The sequence below is a fragment of the Phyllostomus hastatus genome, unplaced genomic scaffold, assembly GCF_019186645.2.
Source record: "Phyllostomus hastatus isolate PE091 unplaced genomic scaffold, TTU_PhHast_1.1 phas_contig_29, whole genome shotgun sequence".
Classification (NCBI taxonomy): domain Eukaryota; kingdom Metazoa; phylum Chordata; class Mammalia; order Chiroptera; family Phyllostomidae; genus Phyllostomus; species Phyllostomus hastatus.
Genome location: NW_025333835.1, coordinates 653,802 through 680,829, shown reverse-complemented (window position 1 = coordinate 680,829; position 27,028 = coordinate 653,802). Strand labels below are relative to the sequence as shown.

At 35.7% G+C, this 27,028-nt stretch overlaps 1 protein-coding gene across 1 annotated transcript; it reads left to right on the top strand.

The window, feature by feature from the left end:
* Positions 1 to 1,119: 1,119 nt before the first annotated feature.
* ITM2B (integral membrane protein 2B) lies at positions 1,120 to 26,928 on the top strand. The gene is made up of 6 exons (XM_045838959.1): positions 1,120 to 1,439; positions 21,759 to 21,887; positions 23,222 to 23,428; positions 24,689 to 24,799; positions 25,440 to 25,590; positions 26,660 to 26,928. The coding sequence occupies exons 1-6, from the start codon at positions 1,323 to 1,325 to the stop codon at positions 26,743 to 26,745; spliced, it is 801 nt and encodes a 266-aa protein (XP_045694915.1). The 5' UTR covers positions 1,120 to 1,322; the 3' UTR covers positions 26,746 to 26,928.
* Positions 26,929 to 27,028: the final 100 nt, after the last annotated feature.

Here is a 27,028-nt window from a genome sequence, read left to right as displayed (position 1 = left end):
TTCTAGCTTAATCCAGGGTGACTCTTGGAGATAAATGATAGGAAAGATTCTGAGATCTTGGGCTGATTCTATGGAGAGTCTAAGAGATCTGACCCCCTCCTTGAGCAGAGCCAAATCCCCCAGGACCTCATGCCCAACCTACTTTCTTTGCGGTTGAACTGGCGCAGAGCTGTTAAAGCTGAAACATTTTCGAGTACACCCACATCTCTGGTTGAACCAGGGATGAGTTGGGTGGGAGAAGGATACAAGATCAACCATTTGTCCTAAGGTCCATATGTTGACACAGTCATTAACCCAATAACAGTGCAGGCCAGTATCCTCTCTCAAATTAGTTGTAAGTGAAATCTCTTCAAAATATAATTTTGTTTTATCCTTAGAAGTTTTCCCCCTGAAAACGCATCATCATCTAGTCTTAGAATCATCGAGGCCTCAAATCACAAATCAGGCCAGTATGCATGTGAGTTTTGTCCAAGTATGCATAAGAGTGGAATATTTTGTTTCGGAATGTGAGATGTATGAAATACAAATCTGCCAAAAAGCATCCTCTGAATTGCTCTGGGACTAGGCAGGCAGGTGTAAACTCTCCGTGGCAGAGGGAGAAGACTGGGCAAGTTTGAGTCAGGTAACGCCCTTGGGTGAGGTCTGGGAAGATAATGAATTGCGATCACAAAGACAGAACCCATTAAACATTTCTGTTCCCCAATGAGTCAGTTCCATAATAAAGTGAGAAAATGAGGGTGTGGACGCCCCAAAATTTCACGGCCTTTAGACTCGCAACAGGCAGCAGGCAGGCGAGGACTGGCCTGGTGCTTCCAGAAGTTAATAATTTGCCAAGATATTGAGCCTGATTTTGAGCCTACAAAACTGAAACACTGAGTCTGGTAAACTTAGTGGTAGTGAAATCAGAACTGGAAAATCCAGGTCCGCACCCAGGAGCGCCCCTCCCTTCATTGCCAGATCACCCGTGGAGCCTGAGGGAGAGGGCGGGGCCTGGCTCCACTCCAGGATCTGCCCCTCCCGACCGCCTACCATCTGACCTGCCCTGAACCGCTCCCCCCCACCCATTGCCCTCTCAGCTCCGCCCCTCCGGTCAGCCAAGTTCCCGCCCCGCCCCCATTCCTGGGTGTGCGTGTTGTCTCCGCCCGGCCCTGGGAGGTGGGAGGCTTCGAGGCTGCAGTAGTCGTTGCGGAACCTCCTAGTCCTGCTCAGCCGCCGTTGAGCCGCGCTAGGAGCCCGGCAGAGGAAGGTGCCTCCGCAGCCAGAAACCCGAAGCCCGCGACTGAAGCCCGCCGCCGCCCTCCGGGGGCACTTCAGGCAGTACCATGGTGAAGGTGACGTTCAACTCGGCTTTGGCCCAGAAGGAGGCCAAGAAGGACGAACCAAAGAGCAGTGAGGAGGCGCTCATCATCCCCCCCGACGTCGTCGCGGTGGACTGCAAGGTTTGAGAGGGCCTGGGAGGTCCCGGGAGTGGGCTCTTTGCTAGGCCGGGAGAGCTGGGCAGCGCTCGTGCGGCTCTGCGCGCCCAGGTGGTGCGGTGCCAGTAGTAGGGCGCGCGTCTGGGAGGGAGCCGAGCACTCCTTCTTTCTCAGGCTTCTGCCCTTTCTTGTCGGGCCGCAGCTTCTTTGTAAGAAGTGCGAGTACAGGAAGCGGTTCCTAATACAGGATTGGCAGTTTGGGAGGCCCGGAGAGAGAAGGATTGAAGAATTATGCCGAGTTTATAGTCGTTGATGCAGTGAGGGGGGGAGGTGTTCGTGGCGCCAGGACGAATTTCGTCTGACATGGAGACCAGTGGCGACAAGCAGAATCACAAAAACAACAGAGTTTGGCACTTCCTCCCGGTATAAATAATGTGCCTAAAATGGCTGACATCATTACAAGCCTAGACCTCTGTTGCTTTCTACATTTCGTTTCTAGGCCGAACAATATTTGGACTAAATCCACCTACTGTGAGCCTCTTAATTTTAAAAGCATTTTCTTCTTTACCTTCTTTTCCCATGTCCCTTCGGTATTGGCAGGTGAACTTAAGGGTGGGGTCCGGAGAGGGAGCCAGGAGCTGATGGGGGTGGGGGGAAGCAAGGTGAAGGTACTCGTGAGTAGGTTCTGGTTGTTGATTTTATAACTGAAACTAACATTGCAGGTAAAGATCTGTAATTACTATGTGGATGGTAGTGTAAAACGGACAATTGGTTTTAAATTCTGTCAGAATCTTTATAGGACCCCTTGGGTTAAGTGAAACTAAATGTGGGGAACTTGTGCTACATCTCTTATAAAATTCTCCTTTACTTTACAAAATCCCTTTTTTAGCCCTAAGTAAGATCAGGAGTGAAACCATAATCGTGCTAATTTTCTTTAGCATTTTTCAAGACCTATTATCTGTAGGATAAACTCAGTTTTAACTCGAAAAACTCAGTAATTTGTGTGTAGGTATGAGTAATGAATGTTATTTTTTATATAGTCTAATGAAAATTACTCCTGAAAAATAGGCCAAAAAACAGGTCACTCATATACTACAACATGTTTAAGAATGTAATGTTAATTTGGATGTAAAAATGTTTGCCTGTACTTATTTTTGGAAGTGTTCTAGTTGAAAATACAAAGGTCAGGGGTTGGTTGTTAAATGACTGCCTTTCCTTGAAATAGGAACAGTGAATTGATTTCCTAAAAACGATGAAGAGTTTGGATATTGGTATTATTTTTCTGAATTCATTGCAAAGAGAATTGGTTTTAAAAGAAAATGTTTGGAATGCACAGGCCATAATTCCAGTAGCAAATTATCTTATCTCTACATTTATGTAACATTTGTTGTACCTGAAGTAGATAGATAGTCAAGTGCCCAGTAACAAGTCTCAAATACATATACATAGGTGTGTTTTACTTCCATTATATCTTTTTAAATCATATAAAACAAATATGATTCCTCCCATTAAAAAAAAGTGTCGAGAGAAAGCGTCCTATTATGTAACTTCAGACAGCTTTGCTCTGTTCCACTGTAGTGAAGGAGATTTGAAACTACACAAAAATCAGAATTAATTTGCTGGGAAGCTTTAAATCCAACTTTTGACATTTTCTGTTATTTCTGAAACGGTGACCTTGTTTTTAGATCCTCAGAATTTCTCACAATTTCACCACATGCAAATTTTGTGGTCATAGCAAATGTAAAAAAGTAACCACTCATAGCTCTGTGCCTTGTTTTCCATTTTTATTTCCTCAGATTCCCATATCCAAAGAAAAATACTGGAGCTAAGCTGTGATGGCTAGAATTTTCCTTTGTGACCACACCACAGTCATAGATGAATGGGCAGATAAAAAATGACTAAATCTTTTTATAGCTATAAGCTCAAAGACTTCAGCGAGTAACAAAATACTGCTTCACATTGAAAGTAGAATACTTATTTTCTTTCCATTTTTTTGTTCAATTTCAGTTGTCCCCATTGCTCTCCCCTACTCACACCCACCTCCCACTTTCAATCCTGCTTCCCCCCATCCCACCCCTGCCCCTTTGTCTTTGTTTGTGCGTCCTTTATATTTGTTCCATGACTTGACCTTTACTCCTCTTCCCCCTCCCCTCTGGTCACTGTCAGTTTATTTATTTCCATGTCTCCCATTCTGTTTTGCTCACTTGCTTGTAATCAATGAGTCACTTAATGATAAATGAAAACCGTACTTTATAACAGACATTTGTGAAAAAAGCTGTCTTCATCTTAGAGCTTGGGCAGTGATTATATAAATGTTCTCTGGCTCCTTGGGGTGACTGTACAGTTACTTCCTAGTTTGGCTGCCTGGATGCTGCACAAAGAACTCAACTGGGGTATTTCCTTGCCTCAGTGGTTGAGAGGATCAAGTAAAGCTAGTTATGGACCAGAACTCCTAAACAAGAATTTGTAATACCTTTAACCTTGGCTAGGCCACAATATGCTGAAAAACAGTGTTTCTCAAAATGTACTCTTAAGAGCCATCTGCTCTTGTATCATCTTGGGATTCTGGTTTAAAAATGCAGGTTTCACTACCATATGCTTCAAGAATTCCATCACTTCATTCAGAGGGCTTATGTAACACACATTCCAGTACTTTTACACTGCTCTTATCTTTTGCTAGTTCTTTAGCTCTTTTCTACCTTTAGGGTGAGAACCCCCTGGAAGTCGTTCTGTTGCCTCATTTTTCAATCTTGTCTTTTCAGTAGCTGTTAATCCTAGTAGCCTACTGATTGTTTTATCTTAACCAATGTGCTGTTTATTCTTTTCCTACATTTTCCCCTTAACATTCATCTTCCTCCACCTGTTCCAGTTAGCACAAAGCTCTTAGAGGAATATAAACAGCAAAGAGTACTATCTATGTTTCATGCAACAGAGGTGAATTTGAAATTATATGCACATTTTATATTGTACGCAGAAATTCATTTATGTTTGTGTCTATAACTTTGAATGTTAAAAATTGTTTACTATAGCCCTGGCTGGTGTAGCTCAGTGGATTGAGTACTGCAAATCAAAGGGTTGCTGGTTAGATTCCTGGCCAGGGCACATGCCTGGATTGCAGGTCGGGTCTCCAGTCAGGGGCACATGAGAAGCAACAACACATTGATGTTTCTCTCCCTCTCTTTCCCTTCCCCTCTCTCTAAAAATAAATTAGCAAAATCTTTTTAAAAAGTTGTTTACAATAGATGTGCAAATATCAAAGAGAATATTTAATGTACTGGGTCAGAAGTCCCAGTTTTGTCATTATTTAACTGTTTGAACTTGGGCTTAAGTTTTTAGTTTTTCTTGTCTGTAAGATTAGACAGTAGACCAAATGGTCTGAAAGGACTCTTCCAGCTTTAAAATTCTATGAAGATGCTAGGACTGTATAATTATATTTGATAGAAATTAAATTGTTCTCATTGTGAAAAATAGCTATCTCTTCTCCCTAACAATACTGTTCCCTTTCATCCTTCCTATATTGAGCATGTTATATTCCTTCTTCATATTAAGTAGCAATATAGGTCAAAAAAAGGAGATGGATAGAGGTATTGTGTAAATCAGATACTCATTTTGGGTTACCTCACTCTAGAACAATAGTTGTCAACAACTCATTTTGTTGTAATGCCTAATTATGAAACATCTTTCCCAATACCTGACCTCAAAAAAGCTAAAATTTGCTTCATAGATATTCCTGTAGAGCATTTTGCTGATAAATCATTTTGCCTCTTCTCTACTCTACATTGAAGTTGTAGGCACTCTTAAGAAGTAAAGTGCTTGTGTAGATAAGATGGGGCAGGATGAAAGCTTGAGGAAAAGTGAAGGACTGCTAACCCAGTCAGATCTGAGTTATGCATCACAAAATGGCTATTTGGGCCCTAGTTCTTTACACTTACTGTCATTTCTTGTTTGCATTAAACTGGGCTGGAAGGTTTGGTAATTTAGTTTTGAGGTGGTGGTGGTCTTTGTTTTTCTGGTGTTTTTTTTAAGGGGGAGTGAAGGAAAGGAGAAATGTGAAATATATGACATTTACTGAGATGTGTTTATTAGAGGGGATTGGGAGCTAGGTTCTCTTTAACAAGAGCATATCATTCGTTACCTAGCGTTTGTAAACATCAGTAAAACCTTTACAGTCATTACATTTTTGGTTCTTCGTGAAGATTGATAGATGAAGTGAAGTGTTAATACTGGGAAATAAAATAATTGCCCTGCACATACCAAGTAACTTGTCAGGACCTCCTGTGTACACATGCCCCAGTGGATGCTGCTACTGTGGCTGCAGCTGTAGAGAGTGGACAAGGTTGCATATTGTATAATTGGCGGACAAGTTACCTGCTTAGGGTATTCGCAGTGTCATCGTAAACATATTTTCTCCAGACTAGACAAGCAAGTGTATTATCCTTGGCAAACTCATAAGTCTTTAAGACATTACAAGAATTCAGCTCTGCCATACAAGAGAGAGGTTTAAGTGAGTAGAAGTGTTTTTAACCAGAAATATTTCTCCAAACACAAGCCTTTTGAAGTTGATTTAGAATTTAACTTGAGGTTTTCATAGGTATTACTTGTCTTGCTTACAATGTACATTGAAGAATATTTTCAGTAGTAATTGTGGGACACTGTATTTCTCTTAGTGCTGTTATATCTAACATAAATATCTGAAATGTGTATTTGAAAGGCATTTTGGTTTTTCAAAAGGAAATGCTTTCTGAATTCATATAACTGAAGCTTCTTGGGCTGCTTTGTCTCTCATTGTTCTCAATAGAGGAAGATCCAGAAGAATAATGTTTCTCCTCAAATACATTGATGAATTTATTCTTTTAAGCTTTTCGGTATTCTTTTAAGCTTTTGCCTATTAGTGCCCAGGCTGAAGGAGTAAAGGATTTTACCATCGAAGGATTTCTTCCTGCCACAACTGCTACCTGTTAAAGGATATGACAGTTTAGAGTTTCTGAGTGAGGTTTTTGTCTATATACGTAGAAAATAGTAACACTGGAGCTATGTTTTCAAGAAGCTTATATTATGTGTAAAGAGTTGGTTCTTTTGTGTTCTTTGCACAAAGCTTAACAGTGAGAATCTTTTACAGGGTAGATGTCTGAAAACTGGCAATTGTATTATAGATATGATCCTAAGAAATTGTTGAAAAATTATTTAATTGTGATTATCCTCTTTAATCAGTATTTGTGATCCATATTCTTAATAATGTTAATAACCTTTTAAGTGTTACCAACAATTGAATGAATAAAATTATTTTAAATTATTGAAGATTTTTTACACTCTTAAATTCATTAGTGGTAAAAAGAACTTATATGGAGTATTTCTATAATTCTGTCATTTGGGGGAAAATCAGAAATCTTCTTAAGCAGAAGAATTTGAGTCTTTAGTTGTAGAAATGCAGAAATTATTCTTGATAATAGAGGGATATCTTCATTTTTCATTTAATGTTTTATCTTTTAGTGCTGAGAAGTTTCCAGCAGTAATTTTATGACTTAGAGCTAATGTAAGTATGTCAAAAGAAAAATTAATGTTGAAATAAAATATGCACAACTTTAACATTTTGAAATTAAGTATCTTGGAAATTTATTTGGGAAATGGACACTAAGTGTGGTGTCGAAATAGTTAATACTTTTAGATTTTGAATATTTGCATAAGCCTTCTTTGGCCCACTTTTGATAGATTTTTTTTTTTATTTAATATAGAGCCAAAGAGGTAAGTTGCATTGTTAAGCAAATCACTTGGATCACTGCAACATCCAAAAGGAAACCCATCTTTATACTGGGAAAAATAACTTTAAGAGCTAGTTGATCTAAGATCTGCATTTCTTAAAACTTATGTTAGTTAACCCTTCTACTACTTCTATTCTGTTGTAAATACTACTAACATCATATTTTGTAGGAAAAAAATAATATTTTTCTTGCTTTCATTTTAATATTGTGAAAAAAAATTTCCAAACCCATCAGTTTTAGCTAGTGCAATGCTAGTTATATTAAGCTGAGAGGGCAAACTCAATGCCTCCTGGGCCCAAGCAGATGAATTACTGAAGCTGGGTGCTTTGCATATTAAACAAGTTAGAACATTCTTCTTTTTTATTTTTTTAAAAAATGGATTCAGTGTTGCTTGACCCTCTAATTTTTAAACGCACATTAGACTCAGGGTTTTTATCTGAAATCAACTAATTCATACAAGAATTTTAGGCAGAGACACTGGAGGCCTGACATGGACCACTGTTCTATAGTCTCCTCTATAGTAAAGAGCAATGCTGGCAAATTATGGCTTATGAGCCCCAGTGTGGACTGTGGCTGCCTGTTTTTATATAGCCAGTGAACTAAGAATGATTTTTACATTTTTAAATGGTTGGGGGGAAAATCAAAAGAATATTTTTCCTTTTTACCCCAGTCCGCTCAAGCAGTAGAAGGGTACCTACAGTTAAGGAGAAAATTACTGTCTGGTTACTGAGGACTCAAGACAGTATAATTCAGAGTTTAAATCCTGCTTCTACCATTTACAGTGAAACTGGGTAAATTACTTCAGCCCTGCCTCAGTTTCTCCATAAGCAAAATAGGGAATATGATAATCTGTAAAAACTTTATCACCATGGCTGAAAAAGAGTAAGATTCAATAGTTATTAGGTACTATTATTGCTATTACTACTATTACAATTATTACAACTGCAAGTCTGTCACAGAGTTTGGCATTCATGAAACAGTTCATGATGTGAGACAGATATTAGTATTTACCCAGGCTTTCTTTTTGCTTTGATTCAGCATTGCAGCTGTCACTTGTTTTAAGTAAACTGATCTTAAAGATTTTTAGAAGTAGCAGACTTTTAAGACAAAAAATTAAGCAGAGCAGTTACTAATTTTTTGCTTTTATAGATTAGTTCCTTAAATCTAAAGCCATTTTCAGATAATGTTAGATCCTACTGACAAATGATAATACTGTAACCTGGGTGTTACCTTGAGCAAGTTAGAAATCCTCCCAATCCTGATTCCTCATTTGTAAAATACAGTGGTGGTACCAACCTTACAGTGCTGTGGTGACAACAACAGTGCATTAGAAACTCATCAAATGTTAGTGCTTTTGCACTATCCCTATCTATTAGAGTCCAATTTTATTCCCCTCATTCTTATTTTTATAATATTACTCTCCCTCACATGTCAATTACATAACAATATTATTGCTATTTCACATACAGTCCCCCACCAACTGGAGAGGATGCATTCCTGCAATATAAAAACCCTTTAGCACAGTGATTTTCAGCTGGTGTGCCCCAAGAATTTTTAAAATGTGCAGTGCCTGACTATTTAGTCAGGAACACTGACCTCTTTTCTCTGAGATTGTCAAATAAAAAAATGACAACAGCCAACACAACAATAACCAGCCAGTGTGAATGAATCAAAATTATACTTATCTTTTTTTGTCAGATTGGCAAAAAATAGTATGCATTTTTTTGGTGTGCTGCAGAAATTTAGTAATTAGTTTATGTATACCGTGAAATGAAAAAGTTTGAGAATCAGCACTTTAGCATTCAGTAGCTAAGAGTCACATTGTACATTTTTGCAGCACTCTTTACTGAATACCTTAATAGAAGACAGATTTGCCTATCAGCTTCCACAGACTGTTGTAGTATCACACATTTAGCTTTTGGAAAACTCCACTGTACACTAGTCAGAGAATAAGAATGAAGAAAACAATGTCTTAGTTTTATTATAAGAATAGTTCTGACCTGTGGATCCTCTGAAAGGGTGTCTGATTTGGAGAACTACTCTAAATACTTGCTTATACTGCTGTTTCATGGTTTCTCTTTGTTTCTATTTTTCGTTTTTTGCAATTTTATGTATTACCTACTGGCTTCCTAATATGAAAAACATTTAGCTTTTCTATATATTTTTACATATTATATAATCTATTCTCCTGGCATAGTTATATTAATTTCTGATTAAATTAATATTTTTTGTTTTTTTTATAATTGACATAAACATTACTTACATCTGAGTAGAATAGAATAACTGTACTTCTTCCTTTCTCATACAAAACCTGTTTATTATTTGATAATTGCTCCTAGGACAGTTGCTTATTTTTCTATATATTTATTGCTAATTCATCAGACTCTCTGACAGTAGTATAATCTCTTTTCCTTATGTACAAACTTATCAGATAGCTTATCATGTTTCCTATTTTCTTGGTGACATTCCACTTGTTATTCTTCAGTCCCACCATCCAGATTGGTTGCACTCCGAGCTTGTTGCTATGCAGATGTCCTGAGAGTAATGACCATCCTGGAATTGAATTACCCTTGCCTCCATCCCATGTTAGATCTGCAGGTTATGAATCTGAAAAATAGTGTCTTGAGATAATTTTTTTTAAACCTTGCATATCTGAGAATCTTTATCTTCACATTTAGTTAATAACTTACCCAGGTATAAAATTGTAGGTTAGCAGTCATTTTTCCATCCAGTGTTTTGATGGCAGTTTTCCATATCTTCTGGACTGATGCCATTCTGATTCCTGGTTCTTTGTACATGGCCAGTTTTGTTTTATTTTTTTTCCCTTCTAGAAGCTTGAGATTTTTTTTTCCATAAGCATTTGGCTTTCAAAATTTGTATTGACATAGTTTGTCTTCCATCACTCACTTTCATTCTCTGGCTTAAGATTTACTTGTTTATCCTTTTTACTATCTTTATTGTTGTTGTTGTTGTTGTTATTATTATTATTATTATTATTATTAAAGATTTTATCTGTTTACTTCTTAGAAGGAAAAGGAGGAAGAAAGAGAGGGAGAGAAACATCATTGTGTGAGGGAGAAGTTGATTGGCCGCCTCCCACACACCCCCAACTGGATGTTTCCTGCAAACCAGGCATGTGACTTGACAGGGAATCAAACTGGCGACCTTTTAGTTCACAGGCCTGCACTCAATCCACTGGGCCAACTAGCCAGGGCTTATCCTTTTTACTATTATTCTATCCAGCTTTCAGGAGGAAGTAAAAACAAATGTTTAACTGGAAGTCAATAGTAGGGCTTCAAGTTAGCTATCTTGATGGCTTTTTAAAGATTTATTAGAATATTTCCTTTTACATTAAAAATTGACTCAATGATAATTAATAATAAATAGTGGAAACCATCTGCATTATTATTAGCACTAGTTTAAAGTCAGACAGGATGGCCTAAAGAAAAATAACATAAAGCATCTTCTGTTCTCCCTTTTTAAAGTCCTCAAACTGTCTCTTTCATGAGTAATTTTAGAGCAACAACTCACTACCAACTTTGTGGTGTGATTTGTGGCTTTAATACATTTAGCTTTTGTTTCATAATTAATATCTTTTTCATTTTTTTCAAAATACTTTTATGCTGGTATGCCTGAATTATTTTTCTTTATTATTTTTGCTTCTGTGAATATGATTCTAATAATCTTTGTTACTATGTTTTGTAATTTGATGAATAATAAAAATCCAACACATTGCACTTGCTATATGTATGGTTCAGTTGAAGTAAACCCATTATGATAGCAAAATTCTATAGAAACTTATGCTGAGGTTTTCTTGTTTGTTTGCTACTATTGTTGAATATGAGTATTATCCAATTGTGACATGGTGTCACTTTATCTATTACCAGAGTTAATTTACCTGAGTCAGATGATTGACCTAATTAATAGCTTCATGCTTTTCCTTCCCTAAGATGCACATGGGGTTAGATGATATTAGGCCTTATTAGTTCTTTGATAGTATGCAAATAATTTATCTTAGCTTCTCTGTCCTTGTATTTGTCTGTAAAATGATGTGTTGGACTTTTCATGGTCCTTTTACACAGGATCTTTTCTTTCTGAGAACTGAACTGATCATATATTCAGAGGTACCTCCTGCATGGCCAGACACTAGACTAAGAATTTGTAAATTACTAAGCACCCAACATTCAAGAAGCACCTAGTGTAGTTCAGATAGACTAACCAATTACGTAAACCACATTAATCACAACCTACTTAAATGTCTGTGTCTGCTTTCATATGAAAACAACACTCCTGGATCAAAGAGCTAGGGGAGTGGTGGAATAAGGGAACAAGATCAAATGACTACTGAATATTGATTGTACATGCATTTTGTGCTAGGCATAAGGGTTCAAAGCACCTTTTACATGTTCACTATATAGAGATAAATATCCCTAATCTCAGGAACTGGAATTATTTTTCTAGTATTCATCTTGTATAACTTTCAACATTTTCAACTTAGAAGATGAAATTATTTTATGCTTTTAGAATAATATACTTGGAATTCTCTTATTAAAAGTTCTGCATTTTAAGTGGAATAATTCATATTTGAATATGAATGTAATTATCTTGTTGAATAACATTGAGACCCAAGATTTACATAAAAATGAGTCTAGAACAAGTTTGCTTTTTTTCTCTCTTCTAATCTTGACACTTAATTTTATAATGAATTATAGAGATTAGAGCATCATACTTTAAAATTTTCAGGAAGACAATTGATATTCTTTTTTAGGAACAATATAAACTCATGGTTTAGTTAGTGGCAGAAGAAATCGATCTTGACCAATTTATTTACTCCTAGTAAAGGGTATAATTCATAGTAAGTAACATTTTCATGTAATGCTATTGTTTATAAATGCCTGCCTGTTAGTGGTCTAGGATTTTTGGACTATCCATTGCCTTTAATTCTCACCAAAATGTGTCTTAACCCATTCCTGGCTTAGGTAAAAAAAAAAGTGCAGCTGGTTGCCACTACTAACAACAGAATGCTGTAAATAGAATGATGTCATTTGTTTCCAAAGACTGTGGATATACTAGGGTGATGGGAAAATAGTAATAAAAGCGAGATGTTTTCATGGGTAAGGTTAGGACTGTAATCCAGGAGTTATCTCGGGGTAAATAAAAGCTGCAGCTACAAGTGCCACTGATGAATATTTTGGGGGCAAACAGGACATGTGTTAAAAATTTGTAGAAAAAAGAATAGAAAATTTTTAAGGTACATATTCGTATACTAATATTCTGTTTGACCAGATATCTCTTTGCCCCAGTGATATAAAAGTGATTAAGTTCTAGCACTAAAAGCATTTTCAGCCTGATTTTTTTATTCCTTTATTATTTATTTTTATTGAATTTATCAGGGTGACAGTGGTTAACAAAATTATACAGGTTTCAAGTGCATAATTCTTCAACATATCATCTGTACACTGATATTATGTGTTCACTACCCCAAGTCAAGTCTTCATCTATTACCATTTATACCCCCATAACCTCCTCCACCTCCCTTCATCACCACATTGATGTCCCTGTCCATGAGTTCGTTCGTTTTTTTTTTTTCTGTTTTACTCAATGCCTCCACCTCTCCAGCCCCTACCCCTAGCTGTCAGCCCTTTCTCCATCTGTGAATCGCTTACTTTTTTAGTTCTGACCTATTTTTTTAACCTAGGCCTGTATTGATTTTATATGATGTCAATACTTGGTTCAGATTTTATAGATTTCTCACAATATATTGTTATGCAACAGCTTTAAAATTTATTTTTTTTGTGCCTGTACTGCTGCTTGTTTATTGTAGGAATTGTTAACAGTAAAGGATGTTAATGAGATGTGGGGGGCCTCCACCTGCAGAGCCCCTCCATCCGCCACAAAGGAGAGTAAGTCTACCAAGACATGATCTGCTTGGGGAGGATCTTTCAAAGGAGAAGGGCCAAGAGCCTTTTCCTCAATGGGTTTTTATTGGGTTCATTTTGCACAGGAATACAGGTAAAGCTCATCAATTATTGTCAGGCAGTAATGATCAAACAATAGATAACACACAAAGAACTATGAGGGCTTATTCTGAGTCAGGGTCTGTTAGCTAAAGGCCTACAAAACTTTGGGAAACAAACTCATATCCTGCTTGGACTCTTATCAGAAAATTGAGAGCATTCTTAGCAAAGCAGGTTTCACAAGATTTTATGTATTCTTTCTTAGGTCTGATCACCCTGGGGAACCTGCCCTTTCCAGCACAGGGCTACACTGCCCTCCGTCATTGTTTCAGGCTTAAGTCAGGCGGGGGAAGTAAGGTAGCCAAGAGGTTAGGAGACTTCTGGCAGACAGACATGAGAACTCAGGCTATGTCAAAGCCGAGGGGCGAGGATCCATCACCCCCTTTTGCTATAGCCCCCCAAGTCCTTTCCTGGGGGCCCCCCATGATCATGCCTGTCTCAGGTCGTCCCTCCCTTGAGGAATCTTACTGGTCATTGGCTAACTGATCATGCATTGGGGGCCAGGCAGGGTGAAGTAAAAGGGGCTGAGGCAGCACCCCTGCCAGGGAGATAAGCTTTGTCTCCTTAGTGGTTTATGGTCTGAAGGTCGATGACCCAGCCTTAGCCATGGGGGACTTACAGCTTTTGAAACCAGGCAGGGCAGATCCCAACAATTAGAAATCTGTTTTGTAGGCATGTAATTGTAGATTAATTTTTAATTTCTCCCCCTATTCCAAGGACATGGAATTCCAAGTAATGCAATAACTCTGTTAACCATGTAAATGACAATCACTTGGAAAACTGCTCCCTTTTGGTATGTCAGACACATTATTTCCCCTTGTGGACGTTGTCACCTAGTATATGGATAGGTGAGCTCCAGTAAGGTGGATGGATCCAGTATGGATAGGTGAGATTGCTACTACCTGAACTAGTTGAGGTAGGCTACTACCTCAGTTACACCATAGTTGAGGTAGTAGCAAGCTTCTTTGAAAAGTCAAATGAGAAAGCAAAATTCAAATACTGATTTAAATAAATGAGAAAATGCAAACAAATGTTTGATTTTTTTATAGCTTAATAATAAGTAATCTTCAGTAAATTCAGTAAAAAATCTTAAGTAAATTATGTTGGAGTAATTTTCAACATAATGTTTGTGGTTTAAGAATATAGTTAAGAAAGCATTTTGGAAATTTTAAAAGTAGATTTTAAATGATAATCAGGGTTTTTGTTTATTTTAAAATTCTTATTGGAATAGCAAGTTATTTAATTTTGCTCTCCAGTAATGTGTTTTTCCAATTGGCCTTTTCATTCTGCTGTAGATTGCTTTTTATCGGCTTCAACCTTAGTAGGTACTAGTTTCAGCTTACCTTTCCCAGCTAAATCAACTGTCATTTATTAAGCATTTCCTGTTTACTATGTACCAAATAATGATTTAAATGCTTCACATATATTTTCTCATTTAATCCCCACAACCACCCTGTGAGATAATCCACATTTATGATGAGGTCACTGAGATGGAGAAGTTAAATACCACTTGTTCAGCTGTTTGCCATCCTCCAAAATTTTGACATTTCTTTTCTGCTACCAGTCTTATTCTTCTCTTTTTTATAAGTTTATATCTTTTTCAGCTTCTTTAGTATCATTTAATTGGGTCTTGCGGGGGGGGGGGGCAAACATGTCCTTGCTGCTCATAAGTTGGTAAAGGAAAGGAATTTCAATTACTGAAATATTGAATACTGAACTATTTGGCCTTTTTAGGTATTTAGGTCTGTTAATTTTGACAAATGTATATATAGTCATATACAGAGTATTTTCCTGACACTTCAGAAATTCCATCATACAACTTTGCAGTCATTCCTGCCTCTCACCCCCTCCCTGTTTTCTGTTCCTAGAGCTTTCCTTTTCTAGAATGTCATACAGATGGTATAACATTAAGTGGCCCTCTGTCATTTTCGTTTTACCTTTTCTGGGAACAGCTCTTTGATTCCTGCAGCCCTTGGGACAAGGGTTTTCTTTGGTCTGATCCAATTCCTGCTCTCCTCTACCTCCATTTGTCTTAAGAAAAGAATGCCTATTCTGTCTTTTAAAAGATTAAGGTGTTTTATTAACCATATTAATCTAGCCTTTTATCCAGAACTCAAAAGCCTTTATATAAGGGAAATGGTTTAGACTGGTTGTTTTATAAAATGAGGTTCTGAGAAGGGAGCATACCTAGTCATAGATGGAAATAAGGATCAAGGTTTAAAACCATGTGCTGTACACAGGAACTTGGTGTGTTTTGTTTTTAACTCTGGACGAAAATGATGAGAAAGGAATTGAGAAAACCAGACCATTAATCAGAAATCCATTTATTAAAAACTTGAATCATTAATTTTTTAGGTGTTCGTTTGCAGCTAAATCTATATTTTGGAAAACAGTGTACATGCCAAGCAGCATATCCATGGGCAGCTGGCCTGTGCATCCCCATGTTTATCCACATTACCAAATATGTTTTAAAATGTACATGTTTCTAAATAACTAAATCTACTTCTGAATGTTCAGTAGCTCATGCTACTCTGAAATAAATTGTAATGATTCTTTTCTGTATTTCTGTCTTATTTTTATACCTAAAGTGTTTTTATGACATTGCTTTTTGTCTTTTTTTTGTAATATAATTTTTAATCCCCAACAGATATTTTCCTCTTTAGTATTCTGATTCTTAAAGCATTGTTGCATTTGCTATAATAATGCAAAACAGTATATCTGAGAACATTGAAAATATGTCTCTTCATTCATCCTTAAAAAGAAGGCTCAAATAGAAGTGCCCAGGATATGAAGTGCTTTGTTAATATGGGAAAAGAATAAAATTGCTATATGAAAACCCTTGCATTTTGTCTGACTTTATAATTGAAGTACATTTCTGAGGCTTCTTAGGGAACTGGTTGAGGTGACCTAATTCTTAAGTAATTGAAGTACCAGAACAGAATTTGTCCTTCCATTTTGCTTAAAATATAATTAAACAGTCTTACTTTATCATGTGATAAGATTTATTTGAACCAGAAACTAGTACAGTGCGAGAGTGAGAATGCTTTTGAAAGTCTTGTCTTTCTATGCCTGCTGTTGAGTGGTGACTGTGGGCCAGCGTGTGCTTAAGTGCCTTCATTTATAAATTGGGGTAAAAACTTGATATTTTAAAAAGATCAGAAATGATAATTGTATAGCACCTATGGGAAATCTTTTACCTCATCAGCATAATTTAAGGTGCATCAGTTTTATTGCAGTACATGGGGAAGGCTATGTTTTTGTAACTTTAAATTAAGCCAGGTAAAGTTTATATACCCTAGTGAAGAAGCTCTTGTTCATGAGTTATTTTCCTTTCTCTTGTTGATTTTTGTTGTTCTTTAATTTAGAAGTAGTCTAAGCATACAAAAACAAAGAATCTTTAATACCATTTTGTGTTTTTAAAGTCTTAGATATCATAATCTTATACTGTATGTATTATCCAACTTGCCTCTTTTTTGTTTATTTTGGGGGGGTTCAGCTTATATTTCTGAGATTTATCTCAAAATCAACCATGATAGTTGATTTCATTTTAAGTATTACTATGTGAATCTGTATACAGGGGTATCAGTCCCGTGGGCCACATGTGGCCCAGGATAGCTATGAATGTGCCCCAACACAAAATCATAAATTTACTTAAAACCCTTTTTTGTGTTCATCAGTTTTCATTAGTGTTTGTGTATTTAATGTGTGGCCCAATAAGACAGCTTTTCTTCCAGTGCAGCTCAGAGATGCCAAAAGGCTGGACACCCCTGTTACAATGCTTTATTCTCCACTTGATGGACATTTAGGTTATTTCCATTTTTTTCTTATTAACAATTCTGCAGTAGTTATTATTAGACCTGTATCTTTTTGTATGTGTACAAAAGTCTGGGCTATATACGTGGAAATGGAATTCCTGGGTGTTGGGATATACATCTTTAATTTTATTAGTTGCTGCCAAATTATTCTCCGAAGCAGTTGTATTAACTCTTATCAGCTGTGTAAAAGGTCCCAGTTCTTCTTGTTGCATACTTTCTCCAGCATTTGGCGGTATTGGACTTTCTTTAATTGCTTGATATGTAGGATCTGTTGATTTTTCCCTCATTACCCATATTGAAATATAATTTACATGCAATAAAATTGACCCATATTATGTGTACAATTTGATTGAATTTTTAATAATTGTATAAAGTAATATATTCATCACTACAATCAAGATATGAAACATTTCCATTAGGCTCAAAGGTTTCCTCATGCCTCTGCCATCTTCCCCTCACCAACACTTGGCCATCTCAACCACTAAGCAGCTTTTTGTCGCTATAGTTTTGCCTTTTCTGGAATGTCATATAAATGCAATCATGCAGTGAGTAGTCTTTTGTGTTGGACTTCTTTCACTTGCATGTTTTTGATTCATAACCACTATACCAAATTTTATATGAGTATGTCCATCCATTGGTTAGAGGATATTTGTGTTGTTTTTAGTTTGGGGCAGTTATAATGACTTAGTTGATTTTTTTAATTACTGATATTCAGCAGTCTTGCTGAACTCTAATTTGAATAATTTGACTTTCTTGGATTTTTCTATAGGCAATTATATTCTTTACACATGTCAGTCTTTTGGGTTCTTTTCTAAACATTGTATCTGTTCCTGTTCTTGTCATTTGTGTACTAGCTAAGATCTCTAGCACAGTGTTGAAGGGATAACAAAGAATCAGTTTTGGCTCTAAATTGCTTAAGATATTCCTGACTTGAAGGGTATGATGTAAGTCTGAAGTTTTACCATTTAAGTATGAGGTTTGCTGTAAGTTTTTGATGGTTAGTTTCATTCATGTTAAAGAATTTCACTGCTTCCTAGTTTGCAAAGGGATTTTATTATGAATGGGAGATGGAGTTTGTGCAGTACATTTTCTGCATATTTTGAGATAGTCGTGGTTTTTTTTTCTTGCATTTTATGTGACTTTTAATTTTTTTTATTAAAAAAATTTAAATTTTAATTTTTAGACAGAAGGGAGGGGAGGGAGAAAGAGAGGGAGAAAAACATAAATGTGTGGCTCTCTCTCATGCCCTCCCACTTGGGACCTGGTCTACAACCCAGGCATGTGCCCTTACTGGGAATCAAACTGGTGACCCTTTGGTTTGCTGGCCAGTGCTCAATCCACTGAGCCACACCAGGCTGGGCTGTGTGTGACTTTTTCTTTAAGCTTACTCTTTCAAGTGTTAAAATTTAATAATTTCAAATTACTTAATAAATTACTTAGATTAAAACTATCTTGAAAATACTTTAATGCCTCTCTATGACTCAAGTTGTATTATGGCATGTCATTTATTTGTCATGCATAATGTTATTTTTGGCTCTAAATTGCTTAACATATGAACCATGTCTTAATCACACTTGAATTTCCCATAGGATCTAATACAGTACATTGCAAGTAATAGGCCCTTAATAAATGTCAAACTGGGCTAAGTACTTAGGGCTAATATTCTTTGTTAAGTAGCCACTGTATGTCATGAATTCTTATGTTGCTCCCACCATATCATTATACTGCCTGATGATACAACTTTATGGGTCATTAAAAAAAAGTTTAAAAAAAATCTGAGTAAATTTCATTTACTCATCAAATATTTGTTGAGTACCAACTAAGTGCCAAGGTTGGTTGCAAGCTACCAGTACAGACATGTATTACCTAATGATGGGGATCCATCCGAGAAATGTGTTAGGCAGTTTTGTTGTTGTGTGAACATTATAGAGCAGGGATTTTCAGCCTTTTTACATCTCATGGCACACATAAACTAATTAATAAAATTCTGCATGAGGCAACATACTCAAAATATCCAAGCAATTAAGTTATTGGTGAAAATGAATAATACGTCTTTTGTTTTATGGAAAAAACTAAATGGACTTTTTGGCCAACCCAATTAAGAAAGCGTGCACTCTAAGGTAACGATAAAAAGTATACTATAGTAAATAAATAAACTGGTAACGTTGCTGTTTATTATCATTATCAAGTATTATATACTGTATATAATTTTATGTGCTGTACTTTTATATAACTGGCAGTATAGTAGGTTTGTTTACACCAGTATCACCACAGCACAGGAATAACACATTGCTTTATGACAGCTATGCAGTCACTAGCCTATGGCAATTTTTCAGCTCCATTATAATCATATGGGACCACATTTGTATATGTACATCCTTGATGGAAATGTCATGAAGCACATGCCTGTATGACTGTAATATAAAATGAATATGAATGGATATTTATAAGAACCTTGTAGCCTAATAGGGAGAGATAAGATCTGTATGTGAGTTACTATAATGCAAGGTAGAAAGTGATCACTATAAATTTACAGAAGAAAAAAGACATTAGATGAGCTTCAAATACCTAATAGCATTTCATGACTTTGGGTCTATCATTTAGCAATTCAAAGATTTTTATTTTCTGATTCTCAAGCTGTGGTTCACATTGTTGAGGTGTTGAACAAATGGCTTATGGATAAATATTTTTATAAATAAATTCTTTGAGAAATTTAAATTTTTTGTTTTATTGTCATAGTCTTAAAATGTGCTTTTTGTTAGTTTGTTCATTTGTTCTTTAGTTTAAACAAAAACATTTATGTCTTACAGTCTAGAGGCTGGGAAGTCCCAGATCGAGGTGTAGTGAGATTCACTTCTGGTGAGAGCCTGCTTCCTGATTTGTAGATAGTTGTCTTCTCTTTGTATTCTCACATGGCGGAGAGCAGAGACCTAAAAGGTGATTTTTTAGTGAGCATGAGAATTCAAACTCCATAGCATGGCATACACACTCACTTTTTGATCTAGTTAACCTCTCCATTCTCATCTTATTCCCCTTTCTAACATATTAGGCACTCCAGCTGTAACACATGTGGCCCTTGGAGATGCACATTCTAGTTTCATGATTTCATTTATTTTTTTGCCCTACATATAATGCCCTTTAACTCTGTCTTCTGCATGGGTAATAGATATTTGTCCTTAAACATCCCATTCCAGTATTTTTTCCCTGGAAAGTCTTCCCTAAACAATATCATCCCTTCTGTGTTCTCTAAATTCTGTTAGAACCCATATCATCATACCTATGTTCTTTCTGCATATTTATTTCCCAGGCTGATTTTGAATGATTTCTTCTTGACAGAGGCTATATATATAACTAGTGTCTAGAACATAGTGACATTCTTGGAATTATTGTTTGGTGACCAGTTAAAAATGATATACCAGAGGCCTTGCCATCAATTTGGTAGGGCTGCATATCTTTTACAAGTGTCTGCCCATGCTCTTTGGCCATTCCGTTATGTGCTAGTAGAAAAGAGAGCCTGCCAAATGGTGGGTGTTGTATGTATGTTTGACTGTGTCTACAGTTGATACCAAATGTTTACAAATAACTATTTCTGTCCCTTCTCTCTGCCTCCAACCTAAAATTAATTATACTAGAAACTATTTCTTATCTCCCTGGGTATTATGTCAGTCACATAAGGACTCAAGCAAAACACTGTATTTTATCATGTAATTGTCTTATTACCTTATGACTTCATGGAATGCTTATAACTTTTTATTCACAGGTGGAATATCTTATATGGCTTAATAAATTCTCCTAATCTTATTTTCATTACAAACTACTCCCTTGCAGTGTCCTCATTGTCTTATGTATCTGGTACATTGATAAGTACGCCTACTACAGCAAAGTATTGTAGAACACTCGCACAGTTTAGTGGTAAGACCATCATATATTTTGCAGTGTTCCGTCCCCCTGATACTTTCATTACCCACCTGGCACCATACATAGTCATTGCAATGTTATTAACTAGATTATTTCTTGAGCCAGTAGTAATGTAATGCCAGCAGTGAATCTCCTTTGTCTGATGTTTGCACATGAAACTAGGTACAAATAAGAGATTAGTTATTACTTTGAAGTGACAAAGAGGAGGAAACTGAGTTAGGAGGGAAAAAGGAGTATCTCAGAACTTGACCCCAGAAGGCATTCTAATGTTCAGTTATTTCCTTGAGTGAATCAAAATCCCAACAGTTGTTATATTAGTTATGTATCTTGACTCTATAAGGGGTTTTTTTTAATTGGATCTTTCTCCCCCTCACCCCACCCATTGAATCTTTCCTATGCCATTCTTCTTATTTGAAGATATCCTAGACAGTTTTTCTACTGCAAATAATTATACCCTGAAGTTGTAATATACAAGGCTCAGCACCATAATATTTCATGACTAAGTTGTGTTGTCACCTTTTCTGAATTTTTATATGTCAAGATATATTAATCACCAAATGCTGTACACAGAAAATAGAAATTATGGAGTATGCTATTGCTATAGAGATATGGATAGCAGGTGGAGTGTATCTCCCAAGGGACTGGTTTCTTAGCTCCAGAGGCATTATGATGAGACTTAGCGCCGCCACTTTGATCTTGATTAGACACCTGACTCCTTGGTCTTTTTATCTTTGTTTATAAAACAATAATCATTAGGGTTTCTTTCAGGCCTGACCTTTCTGTGACTCTGACTGTAAATGTGATGTTGACCATCTTTCTGTTTTCATATTTTAGGACCCAGATGAAGTGGTGCCAGTTGGCCAGAGAAGAGCCTGGTGTTGGTGCATGTGTTTTGGACTAGCATTTATGCTTGCAGGTGTCATTCTAGGAGGAGCATACCTGTACAAATATTTTGCACTTCAAGTAAGTGTGAAAATGCTAAGAACTTTTTTGCCTTTCCTTAGAAAGTTGCTCTAAGCCTGCATTTCAGTCTGTGGCCTTTAACCAGAGTGGTGGTCCTATTTTGAGGGTATGTTTAAAAGTCTCCTGAACCTATTGGCCTAGTTTTTAGACTGACAGCCTTTTAGACTGACAGACAGGAATACACTGGGGTACTTCTCTTTGCCTCTTTCTCAGTCATTAGTTTCTCCAAAGAATTGTGTGACTTCAGCAGTAATGTTGAAGTAACTTAAGATGGAGGTTATTTGAAACTTAAGTATTTAATAGTAATCCTAACGGGTTAATTTCAGATTTTTCTTTAGATTATAATTATCATCCCTGTTTGGTGATAAATTTTTCTGGGCAGTAATTCAATAGGTTTATTATTTTTCTTTAAGGAATCTTGAAGGATGAGCTTTTATGACTGACTACCTCAAACGTTTTAATATTTTTAAAATTTAGAGAAAATATAAAATTTGAATAATTAAAATAACTAAATTATTTTAATGAAATTGCTATTTAATTAAATCTAATTTAATTAAATAGATTTAATTAGAATATTTTAAGTAACTGATTTTGAACTCTTCTGCCAGAAGATGTATAAATTTCATGCTCATTTTCTTTGTTTTTCAAGATGACAGTGTGTTAATAGATATTAATGAAATACCACTTTGTTGAAAACGATTTTTATAAGAAATATATTTAATAAAGGAAAAATAATTTGCAGTTTCACTATCTAGAGATATTTGTTGTCTTAATGTTTTGTTAAATACTCTTGGTCTTTATTACACATGTATACTTTTTACAATATTTGTAATTTGGTGTAATGTGATATTTTCCACTTAATTGTGATATATTTTAAGGAAAAAAACCAGACCTGTATACCTGTGAAAATTTCAGAAAAAGTATTCCTCTTTTGGCTAATACGAGAAAAATTATTGAATCAGTGAATCATATCAAAAGTTTTAAAAGTATGTTTTTTCAGAAGAAACATGCAAAATGCCTATAGGTAGAAATAGGCCTATATGTTTCTTCAAATTTGCTTGTCATCAGATGGATAATTGCTTTTATATTCTATTTTTGTGCATCACAAAAAGGGGAAATTGGCTGCTTTTCTCCTGAATCTGTTTTTTTACAAAACCTCAAAACCTGATCTTAAAGAACATGTGAATTCTGTAATTAAACTGTCTGACTTATCACTAAAAGTAAGAGTTTATAAGCAAACTACTATTTAGATAGAGGTGACAGCTTAAGTAATGCTTACATTTAGAAACCTGTCTGCCACTGAATTACCGAAATAGTGTTTAAATTCTCTATAGCCAGATGATGTGTACTACTGTGGAATAAAGTACATCAAAGATGATGTCATCTTAAATGAGCCTTCTGCAGATGCCCCAGCTGCACGCTACCAGACAATTGAGGAAAATATTAAGATCTTTGAGGAAGATGAAGTTGAATTCATCAGCGTGCCTGTCCCAGAGTTCGCAGACAGTGATCCTGCCAACATTGTTCATGACTTTAACAAGGTGAGCCAGGTGTCCCAAATTGTGAAAAGAATGCAAGTTCTTAATACTTTTTTAGTTTTAATTTCTATATTTGCTAATTCATTCTATTTAGATTTATTTTTTACTTGAAAAAATAAACTTGGGTTTTTCCTGTCCTACAAAATAAACTCAATATTTGATGGGCTTGTTAATCTATTTTTAAGTTTTCATTTTGCATTTTCCCCCAGCTATTCAGAATTGGTGTGCAATGCAGAAAAGTTGATTTCCCAAATTCTCCACCTGATTACAAAATATTATCATTTTCTTCATCTCTTTTTCTCATATTTGTCTCATAACTCCTAGATACTTAAGCTGTTATCTCTTTAAGAATGAGGATTTAGTCTGCATAGCCACGTAATTACCAATCTAAGAAAATTAACAAGGTAATAGATATAGTATTATTTGATATTTAGTTGATATTTAAATTCCCTCAATAATTTTTGTGCCAAGAATGTTTTGTTTTTTTCAAATCTGGATTCAGAAGTTCTCATGTTACTTGTAGATTTTATATCAGCATATGTTTGCCATTTTGAAGACTGAGGCATATTGCTGAAGTTAGCTTTACAGACATTTCATCCCTGATAAAATACATCTGATGAATGTTTGTTAGCCAATTTGGAAAGTCACTTAACTTCAAAGTAATAAACTTAATCCAAAGCAAGTAGTAAATAATAATAGCTAATACTTACGGAGCTCTTAAAAATCTAAATGTTTATTTACATGGTTTACTTAACTCATTTGAACCCTCAAAACTATCTATTCACAGTCTTTCTAACCAGGATTTCTTGCACAAATCACAAGAATACAGACAATTATTCAATTGTCTGTTAATTCAATTCTGTAAGGATAGTATTAATTGGTGCTATTCTAGATGCATAGGAGAGAAGTTCATTTTTACATACAACGGATGGATGCCTTGGAGGGCATTAGGGTTTATAAGTGAGGGAACTAACTGAATATATTAATCAGGTGATAGGTTTTCTGCAGTTAATTTTAATAGTTTATCATCAGTTATTATAGAAACAAACCCCTGATAAGAATTTTACTTCTTAGTAGCAATAATTTTTCTTCCACCATTACTACTTTCCTTCCTATTGCTACAAAGTCTTGATTTGTTGACGTACAAGTGATTCACACATTCTAAAGCCAACCCATTGTAATGGTACATGTTATTCTTAAAAGTCCAGTTGTTGCCTGTGTTATAAATATTAATTTAATAAAAATGCATCTTTTTCTTCTCAGAAACTCACAGCCTATTTAGATCTTAACCTGGATAAGTGCTATGTGATTCCTCTGAATACTTCCATTGTTATGCCACCCAGAAACCTGCTGGAGTTACTTATTAACATAAAGGTATACAATTTTAAAATACTATTAATGATGCTGCTGTAGCATCCTGAAATTTCTTTTTGAGAAACTAGCCTTATAGAGTCCCATTTCACTGGAAGCATAGCTAAGAAGAACTGGGACTCATGGTTTTGTTTGTTTCCCTTCTAATTTTGAAATTAAAATATAATTTGGAAATTATATTTAAGCTTTCCTAAAGGGACAGAAAATAAATAGGAGGCTTTCAAGAAGTGAGACCTGTGTTACAGCCCTGGCTGGTGTGGCTCAGTAGACTGGGGCCTGCAAACCAAAAGGTTCGATTCCCAGTAAGGGCACATGCTGGGTTGTGGGCCCAGTTCCCAGTAGGGGGTGCATGAGAGGCAACCTCATATTGATATTTGTCTCCCTTTTTCTTCCTCCCTTACCCTCTGTCTTAAAATAAATAAAATCTTAAAATCTGTGTTACAACTATTCAATTCTGATACCGTAGACAATATGTAAACAAAAGGGCATAACTGTTTCTCAATAAAATTATATAAAAACAGATGGTAGGCAGTAGTTTGCCGGCATCTATTCCACTATAATTTTTAGGAATTTTGTGTATTTTCCTTGTCTGTTCAACATAGGCCTTGAGATACTTATATAATATATTCTTTTTCAAATATAGGCTGGAACCTATTTGCCTCAGTCATATCTGATTCATGAACACATGGTTATCACTGATCGCATTGAAAATGTTGACCACCTGGGTTTCTTTATTTATCGACTGTGCCATGACAAGGAAACTTATAAATTGCAACGCAGAGAAACCATTAAAGGTAATACTTTCTAAAGTGCTAGCAGAAAAGTTTGTTTTACTTCATTGTGTTAAACTGTATTTAGGTATGGGCTTGTCATTGTTACCAATATGCTTGCCATGAGTGAAGGAAAAAAAATCTCCTTTATCATTGTGTAATATTTGTAGATTTCTGAAGAATCGTCTTGACTCTTAAGTCCACTCTTTTCAGAAAGAACAGGTGAATGTGAAATATCATTACCTTGTTACTCTCTGTAGTCACCCAGTCCAACTTTCCATCCTACCCCTTTGGTACAGCCATACTGCAAGGGTTCTTTTTATCCGATAGGTCTCTGGAGAAGCTCTTCAGCTGTGTGCTAAGGGATCTAGATTCTAAACAGGTTGTTTGCCTTTTGAATCTTGTTGAAGATAACAACAGGTTAATTACTAAGGTATTTGGCTGAAGAATTAAGAGCATTGACACAACTAATATGGCTTTACCAAATCACTTAAAACTTTGCTTTTTCATCTGAAGAAATAAGGATTATAGTATCTCCCCATTTCCTTTGAAGATTATTATAAGAATTAAATGAAAGTACATGTGACAGAGTTGTAAGAAAGGAAGAAGTGACATTTATATACACTGTGGTGTGATTTCTTTGGAACTGCAGTAACCAGTAAAAGTGCTTTCCTGGCTTTTGTTAGTACTTTTAATAATAGTGTTCTTTACCTGGGCTAATGAGCCACCTGAAACCTCCTCCTTGATTTCTCAAATTTTTAAATTATCTTCATGATTCATACTTTTTAAAAAAAGTCAGGCGAAATGCATATAATGAAATACTTTCTTTTTAGTGTGAAGTTTCAACAAATCACAACCATAGTCAAGATACATTTCAAAGTTTACACATATAGCATTGTTATTTGTTACTAAGATCTGGTAAGACAGTTCAGATAGGAGGAAAATTATTATCTCTAATGTTAAGAAATCAAACTATAGACATTCATAGAATATAGAGTAAAGTGTTTTCATATATGTCTAATAACCATGGGGATTAATCTCTGTTGTTATTACTAAAGAATCAAAAATTTAAAAACTTTCCCCTCCCAAACAGGTATTCAGAAACGTGAAGTCAGCAACTGTGTTACGATTCGGCATTTTGAAAACAAATTTGCTGTGGAAACTTTAATTTGTTCTTGAACAGTCAAGGAAAAGTTGGAGAAAAATTTAATATTACAGCATAAGCCTACCCTTTGTATTTTGTGCAGTGATTATTTTTTAAAATCTTCTTTCATGTAAGTAGCAACCCCAGGCTTCACTATCTTTTCATTTCATTAATTCAATTAAAACCATTTCCTATTAAAAATCTTTTCTTCTTTCCTAGTGTGGTCTCTTTTATCTTTGAGTTAGTAGTTGTATAAAATCATAGATAATAGTACACTGCACCATATATTTTAGGTATAGAGGATTTATGTTTTCATTA

Bases quoted from the DNA above. Each gene is read 5' to 3' on its own strand.
- ITM2B (XM_045838959.1), top strand. From the start codon at position 1,323: ATGGTGAAGGTGACGTTCAACTCGGCTTTGGCCCAGAAGGAGGCCAAG. The intron at 1,440-21,758 runs GTTTGAGAGGGC...TTCATATTTTAG, and splicing joins TCGTCGCGGTGGACTGCAAG to GACCCAGATGAAGTGGTGCC. The intron at 24,800-25,439 runs GTATACAATTTT...TTTCAAATATAG, and splicing joins AGTTACTTATTAACATAAAG to GCTGGAACCTATTTGCCTCA.